We start from the raw sequence: 8289 nt of genomic DNA, 5'->3' as shown, positions 1-8289 counted from the left end.
GTCCACACTTAACAAGTTCAAAAACCATATTTGGTGTAGATGAGCTGCCGGACACTTGAAAGCCTGGATAACTTTGATGTTTTCCACTATAAATCCCTAATTGTACTTAATGGTTACAAATTACTTTATTTACTTGTCGCTGTAGCTACACATTTTAATCTATTAATCAAACAGCAGAGGCATATTTCACTTCCTACTCCCGCAAAAGGAAAAGCAGGAATTGAGGCCTCTAATTTGCTTTTAGGACCTTCTGTTTCTTTGGTTGTGAAAGCTAAGAGCTCCAGATCTGAGCATTGATTAGTCTTCAAACCTGCCTGCAAAAAAGCTTCCTTTTTCTGTTCCATCTAAGGAGATGTTGATGTATATTGTAGCTGCAAGGTGTTAGATATACTTGAGCAAGTTGTTCCCAGGATGTAAATTAGGTCCCAAAAGCTGTTGTCCAAATCGAAGAAACAGAGAAATTAATCTGGGAGACTATCCATCATCACCGGTAATAAAGAGAGCGACATGGATGAGACAGATGATATGATTAAGGGGCTGTGGTCGTTTTAATTAACTTTTTGCTGTCCTGTAATGATCAAACTGGTCACCAGACCCGGTCAATAAGCATGTTAATATCAAACAAATAAAACCAGGGATGATTAAAAACCTCCTGGTTTATTAAATTTGAAATTCAAATGAAATTTATGCTGCAGATGCATACAGAATGCTAATAGATTTTAGCTTTATTGATAGTGGATCCCACAGGTTTGCAAGAAACAGCAGAATATCCATCTACCCCTCTTCCTGCCAGCACATTAAACTTCATATGGGGTGGGGAAACTTTTAATTAATGTTAGAAAGCCTGTACTTCCTATTTTTCTTCCCCCTCTTTTTCAAACATCTATATTATCACAATATAATACTCAAGAGTAATAATCAATATCGTAAAAGTTAAACCAAAGTGTATGCACCCTGAAATGCTTTACCAGGCAGGCTATATCAACAATGGATTACAGATGTTCTCTCCTATGGGACAGGATTTAAGAATGATCGGGTCACTTCTCCAAAGTGGAGAAAGAGCTGTCATTAAGTCTAGTTTCAAGCATGTTTAGATACAAAATTATGACTGCTGAAATTTTTGGTCAATTATATAATTCTCTTTGTCTTTTCTTTTTAACACTGCTGCCTTCTGCCTCATGTCACAAACACTAACCATTTCTTTTGGGGAGGGAGTGAAAGAAGGGTAGTACAAGAAAAAAATGCCCTTTGACCAATGCTACTATGAAAGAAATCACTCACTTTTTAAGTGAAAGTAAATAGAATATACACACATTTCTAATAAAAATATATATACATATATATAATGAAGAAAGTTGCACATACAAACCTTTGTGGAAATCCCCAAATGCTGCAAGCCAGTCTTACACAAATTGAAGAATCCAGTATTTTCATTAAATCCAGACCAACATTATGACTTATGTTATAGGAAGAATAACATATGATTCTAAAGTGAATTTATACACATTACAAATCTTAGAATTAGGTAGCTCAAAACTGCAGTCACATGACGCTGTGTTTTTCTAATTCCTGGCATTTTTGAGGAAACAGTGTTAACGCCTCTGTTTACTCTCAGTATCAGCATTTAACTTTTTAATAGTCCTGCCTCACTTCCTTCTAGAAGATAGGAGGATAAAAAGATAAAATAAATAACTATTCATAGATGGGAGCCTCCCCTCAAAGCTGTTTTTCTCCACCTTTGAGGATGATGGTGTTGATTAGAATTAAACCCCAAATCTGAACAACTGTATATTAGGCCCTTAAAATGAATATCATTACGGAAGGAGACCAAAGCAATGAAGTTAATTCTCTTTTATTTGTTAAACGGAGTACCCTCCTTCCCCCACCCCTTCCTCCTTCTGGGCTGGCCTGTCACGCCTTCTCAACACGCTAAAATCATTCAGAGCGGCTTGCAGGGAGAAACACGACATTTATGGTAAGCGTCAGCCTTCAGAGAAAGAAAGCAGTTCATTAATTTACTTCACACTTACATCAAAGTATGAGAGTATACCTTATCCCCTTAATCAATAGATATGATGTACAGTCAATATCCCCACAGCGTTTAAAAAAGGGTCAGAAATGTACACTCTCACACCACAAACATCAGTTCAACTCTGCTCAATGAAATTTACACGATACAACCTGACTTCGGAATTCTGTAAACCATAGGAGGATATTTTGACATCCCTAGAAGCTGTGAAACCCTTGAGGGGGGTTCAAACACAACAATAAAATAAAAATGTTTCCCCAGTCAAAACAAAACAGTTCTCCCAGCTAGTCACATTTTAGTTGATTCCATCTTAAAATTAGACTTCTGAGAGCATTTGTAACTGGTTAAAAATATGAACTGTTTTTATAACTTATGAATATTCAATAGGGCTGTAAAGACTGGACTTTTTGCTACACTGGTGTTGTGCTTTCTGTGGTTTAAGTTCCCTTGTGGTGGCAGTGAAATTGTAATGGCATTTCTGAAGGCAACTAATAACACAAATGGCAAGCAAATGACTAAACCCCACCGAATTTGAACTAAGTGTATCTATTAACATGCACACACACTCATAGATAGATCTCTGGACCAATCGCCATTAGACACTGACGCCTGGATAAATGTGGTCCAAGATTTGTCAAAAGCTCCTCTCTATTCTTAGATAAATATAACCCATATATTTCAATCAAAGTACTGATTCTTTTCTCAGAAAGAGGCAGTGGGATTTTCTGCGAAAATTTCTGAATTCCGTAAAACGCTCTTCAACTTCTCACCCAAAGAAAAAACAACCCTCGCTTACTCCCTTCTCTAATCCTTTTGTATTGAAATTTACTCAACACCAAGGGACAAACGCACCTCCTCCCCTAGAGTGAGACGTGCACTTCTAAAGCAGAATTCCACCTCAGGAAAAAAAAAAAAAAAAAAAAAAAAAAAAAAAAAGCCACGGCATCAAAGAAACAACTCACGGGCGCGCAGGCGCGCATCCACGTCCCAACGCATCCCTAAAAATACCCCTTAGACTCTCAACCTTTCTACTGTTTCGCTGGAGAGCCGGGAAAGAAAAGGTGGGTATCAAGATCTTCTTCAAAAATGTAGTGACGGTGTTTACCCAGATAAGAAGAAAAAAAAAATCACTCAATATTTTAGGTACAAGGAGCCAAAGGAAGTTGGCGACGGGGGCAGCGTTTGTGAATATTTATTCACTCAGCCTCCATCAACTTAGTCGGTTTCCCTCTTCAGCTCGACAGTCTCTCTCTTACAAACACACTTTATTGCATTGTTCCCATTCCCCACTACCAGCTTCGGTGCGCGCACACAACACAAGCGCCCACACACACCCTCCCTTTTCTCTGTCGCACAAACACACATATTCACAGCCCTCCTTCTTCCCCAACACCAAACACACTCACCCCCCACCCACTTTAGTCCCTCTTTCCTCCCTAGGTTTGTCAGACTCACAGTTACACTCCCGTACACTCACACCCTTCCCCTCAACACTTAATTGCTCTGTCTCTCTACCCCGCTTTGTCGCACACTCAGTTATCCTATCACACAACCCTCCCTTTTCTGCACTCTCTCCACTCCCCCATTTACCACACTGTCACAGTTACAGTGTCACACCCACATCCCCCGCCTCCCGTCTCCGCACTGTCCTCTCCTCGGCCTGGTCACACTCGCACACAGTTACATTGTTACACACACACTCACACCCGCGCGCGCGCGCGCGCTTTGCGCTTTGTAACACACGCAGCCGCCCCCGCCCCCTCCGCTCCCACTCCCCCATCCACCACGGCGGCAGGCGGCGGCGCCGATGACCTCACGGCGCGCGCGCCGCGCGGCCCGGCGAGGCCACAGATTGGCTGGCCGCGCCTCCGCGGCACTTCAAAGCCGGAGAGGGAGCTACAATTGTGGTGGAATGGGCGGAACTGATCATTGTATTGCACACCTCTAAAAAAAACACTGCCTCTGATTTATCAATATAAAAAAGATCCTCTGAGAGGAGGAGGGCACTTTTGTGTGATGGCAACTTCACTTCTAGGGGTGAGTCTCAGGATTTTCTCTTGCTGGTTTAATTAGTTTCCTTTTATTGCCGATTGGAGGGGGTTAAAGTCGCCCCGGCCAGGCCACGGGCTATCAGTCTCTCTATTGAGAGCTTTTTTTTTTTTTTTTTCCTTTAAATACAAGTGAGTTTGGAGAAAAGAAAAAGGGGGAGAAGGGGGCAGAGTCACTTTTTTTCAGCGCAGGAAAAGGTTCGAAGGGTATTTAGACAAGCCACCGCGCAGCGCCTGACTGCTCCCTGCCCGGGAGACCTGCGCCCAGCCCATTTTACAGGCACCGATTTCGGGGGTAAAGAGAGCAAGTTTTTCCTACTGGGCAAAGTGCAGATCTTCCCCTAACCCTTAAAAAAATTCTGCAGCCCGCCTTGTCTCGCAGGTACGTTGAACTCGTCTCGTTTTTACTATTGTAGATATGCTTTTAAAAAAAGAAAGAAAGAAAGAGTGAGCGCTACAGTTTGACCTCTTTTGGCCTGGGAGAAACAACCCAGGATGGGTTTCTGGGGACCGGAACAGGTTTTTCAAAGCTCTCAGGATTACAGGGGAAGCGCTCCTGAAAGCAATCCAATGGTTTTCCCCCAGGCTTCTCGGCAAAGAAAACTTCCTTCCTTTCCAATCTGGACTTTTTGCTTGTTACGAAGTGTCTGGGGCCTTGTGTGCAAGAGAGTGTTGTTTTAGGTGAGAATACTTGTCAAACTCTTCTTTAGCGTGGTGCTTTGCTCCCGAATCAGACGCCGGCAGCCAAACTTGTCCCCTCCTGTAGAGTAGGAAGCGGCCGGGCACCGGGGCTGTTGGGGGTGCCAGGTGAGTTGGTGGCGGCGCGCCGCAGCGAGAGATGGGGTGCAGTGGGGCGCTTTGGAGGCTACCGGGAGACTGATGCACATTTCTTCCTTTCCTCCCCCACCGGTCCTTTGCCCACCTCCCCTCCCCCACTCCTTCTCGCCTTCTCTCAGGAAGAACCGAGGTTGGGATCGACTCCTCTGGCCATGCTTGCTGCTACCTGTAATAAGATCGGTAGCCCCAGCCCATCTCCCTCCTCCCTCTCGGACAGCTCTTCTTCCTTCGGCAAAGGCTTCCACCCCTGGAAACGCTCCTCGTCCTCTTCTTCCTCCAGCTGCAACGTAGTGGGTTCCAGTCTCTCAAGCTTCGGCGTGTCCGGGGCCTCCAGGAACGGCGGTTCGTCCTCAGCGGCTGCGGCGGCCGCTGCAGCAGCCGCTGCTGCTGCGGCCCTGGTGTCCGACTCTTTCAGCTGCGGCGGCTCGCCTGGCTCCAGCGCCTTCTCCCTCACCTCCAGCAGCGCCGCAGCCGCCGCCGCCGCCGCCGCAGCTGCCGCCTCCAGTTCGCCCTTCGCCAACGACTACTCTGTTTTCCAGGCCCCCGGAGTCTCTGGTGGCAGCGGCGGCGGCGGCGGGGGCGGCGGCGGCGGCTCCTCCGCGCACTCGCAGGACGGCTCCCACCAGCCGGTGTTCATCTCCAAGGTGCACACCTCTGTGGACGGGCTGCAGGGCATCTACCCGCGGGTGGGCATGGCGCACCCGTACGAGTCGTGGTTCAAGCCCTCGCACCCGGGCCTGGGTGCTGCAGGAGAGGTGGGCTCGGCCGGCGCCTCCAGCTGGTGGGACGTGGGGGCCGGCTGGATCGACGTGCAGAACCCGAACGGCGCGGCTGCGCTGCCCGGCTCGCTGCACCCTGCCGCCGGGGGGCTCCAAACCTCGCTGCACTCGCCGCTCGGAGGCTACAACTCGGATTACTCGGGCCTGAGTCACTCAGCCTTCAGCAGCGGCGCCTCCTCGCACCTGCTCAGCCCTGCCGGGCAGCATCTCATGGACGGCTTCAAGCCAGTGCTGCCCGGCTCCTACCCAGACTCGGCCCCGTCGCCGCTGGCCGGCGCGGGGGGCTCCATGTTGAGCGCTGGGCCTTCGGCGCCGCTGGGGGGCTCCCCGCGCTCCTCAGCTCGACGCTACTCTGGCCGCGCCACCTGCGACTGCCCCAACTGCCAGGAGGCAGAGCGGCTGGGCCCTGCCGGGGCGAGCTTGCGGCGCAAGGGCCTGCACAGCTGCCACATCCCGGGCTGCGGCAAGGTGTATGGCAAGACTTCGCACCTCAAGGCGCACCTGCGCTGGCACACAGGCGAGCGGCCCTTCGTGTGCAACTGGCTCTTCTGCGGCAAGCGCTTCACACGCTCCGACGAGCTGCAGCGGCACCTGCGGACCCACACCGGCGAGAAACGCTTCGCCTGTCCAGTTTGCAATAAGCGCTTCATGCGCAGCGACCACCTTAGCAAGCACGTGAAGACGCACAGCGGCGGCGGCGGCGGCGGCTCGGCGGGCTCAGGCAGCGGCGGCAAGAAGGGCAGCGACACCGACAGCGAGCACAGCGCAGCCGGCAGCCCGCCCTGCCACTCCCCAGAGCTGCTGCAGCCCCCCGAGCCCGGGCACCGCAACGGCCTAGAGTGACGCCCACCCTGCGCCCGCCTCTCTCCCCGACCTCCTCCCACCGAGTCCTCTTGGGCCCTGTCTGTCCCGGCTTCAACTCCAGCCTCTCCCTATTGCATCCGACTCGCTCTCTGTCTCTTTCTGTTTCTGCCCCTCCTCTTCCTTCTGTGACTTAACTTTGTAAAGGGGATATGGACATGTAAGTAAAACTCATCCTGTCCCAGGCCCTGGCTTTCCCTTTCCGCGGGTAACGCTGTCTGAACCCTGTGCAGCTGGAACCCGCGCCTTGCCGGGCCTTTATTTCTCGTTCTTCCCTCCTTGTCCTCCCCTTCTCCACCCCCAGGTTGTGATGGGCGTAACTTTTAGAGGGAAGCGGCCACTGGAGGTAGAGCTGGACTAATCCAGTGCCTGGTAGACTGCGGGCCTCTGCACGGGCAGGAGCGGCCCGGCTGAGCAAGCCGGAGCCGGAGCAGTGGGGAGGGCGAGGCTGGAGGCCTGGGCAGAACAGCGCCACCCGGGCTGTCGCCGACTTGGTTCCAGAGCCGCTGACCTAGGCACCTCGACTTTGGAGCACCCTGCCAGGCCCCTGGGCATCGCCGGATGCCCTGCGCAGGCTGTCGGGGCTTGGTGGGGTGTCCTTTTGGCAGCACCGAGACCCAGAGTTTGCAGAGTTTAGATCTCCCAATATCAGCTCTGCCTCTTTTTCTTTGTTCCCTGAGGTGGAACCGATGCAAGTTTCAGCAAAGGGCAGTCTTGTCGAATCGCTGCAGCAGCTTTCTTTCATCTTTATAGCATATATTTTATTTTTAACTAAAAAACTGAGGGGAAAATAGCAACCTTCCACTTGGTTTCCCTTCTATGATAGTTTTTTCCTCTAACGGAGAGCAAGTCTTTCTCTCGAAACTGCTAGTATTGATCCCAAAGTTATTTTGACCGCATTAACTTAACTTATGGGGTGGGGGCGGGGGTGAGGTTAGGTGTTTTTTTCTTATGCAAAAATACTCCTTTCCGGTGAGACCAGATTAACTATCTCCATGTTTGTCCTTTTCTACCTCGTTTTTTCACCACTCCCAAACATAACCTCCCAATCTTTTTTTGTTAGTCCGGCCGTCAATTTGTATAGTACCCATTTCTGTAAATTCTCGCAATTCATTGAAGATCGTAGGGTTACACTTTTTTTGTGTGGTTTAAACTTACAAACAATTGAAGAAGCTGTCATTTATTTCAGACGAGGCTGTAGTTTAAATGCCAAAAAAGGGAAAATAGGAAAATAAAAAAGAACCTTTGTAAAATATATCTGAACCTAATGGTTTGTACAACTGGAGAGTCGTTCTAGATTAGTTACCAATTAAATATAACTCCACCAGTGTAAGGGTGTGAGGTGCAGTTGTCCAGGAGATGATTTTGTATAGTATTTTTCTTGTACATTACTTCCAGTAAATATTTGAAAATATATTGAAGTAAACTTGATTTTTTTTTTTTTTTTTTTTTTTTTTGGTCACAAGAAAATTAAGAGTTATTGTTGCAGTTCTGATGAGCTGCAGATTTTTTGAACTCACTTCTGGAGGTGCAGAGCCACAAACGCACTTTCGGGGCCTAGTTTTGCTCAAATATGAATTTAGATAGGTATCAAGCTGTAACTAAGACAATATTTGATAAATGTTGGATGACATTTAATTTAATGGAGCATGTACTTATTTGCATTTGCTGGCAGTTCAGGCATAGTTAAAGTGAGAGTTCTCCTATATTTCATAATAAGTGGGTCTGCCAAAAC

The 8289-nt window shown here is 48.7% G+C and overlaps 1 protein-coding gene across 1 annotated transcript; it reads left to right on the top strand.

The window, feature by feature from the left end:
* The first annotated feature begins 3963 nt into the window (after positions 1-3963).
* SP8 (Sp8 transcription factor) lies at positions 3964-6868 on the top strand. The gene is made up of 2 exons (XM_050785402.1): positions 3964-4066; positions 5034-6868. The coding sequence occupies exons 1-2, from the start codon at positions 4046-4048 to the stop codon at positions 6534-6536; spliced, it is 1524 nt and encodes a 507-aa protein (XP_050641359.1). The 5' UTR covers positions 3964-4045; the 3' UTR covers positions 6537-6868.
* The last annotated feature ends 1421 nt before the right edge of the window (positions 6869-8289 follow it).

The sequence above is a fragment of the Macaca thibetana genome, chromosome 3, assembly GCF_024542745.1.
Source record: "Macaca thibetana thibetana isolate TM-01 chromosome 3, ASM2454274v1, whole genome shotgun sequence".
Lineage (NCBI taxonomy): Eukaryota > Metazoa > Chordata > Mammalia > Primates > Cercopithecidae > Macaca > Macaca thibetana.
Note: the sequence above shows the minus strand (reverse complement) of the source record. Positions and strands in the feature narration are given on the sequence as shown.

Coding starts and splice junctions, on each gene's coding strand:
- SP8 (XM_050785402.1), top strand. CDS start 4,046: ATGGCAACTTCACTTCTAGGG. Junction 4,067..5,033: donor TGGCAACTTCACTTCTAGGG/GTGAGTCTCAGG, acceptor GCCTTCTCTCAG/GAAGAACCGAGGTTGGGATC.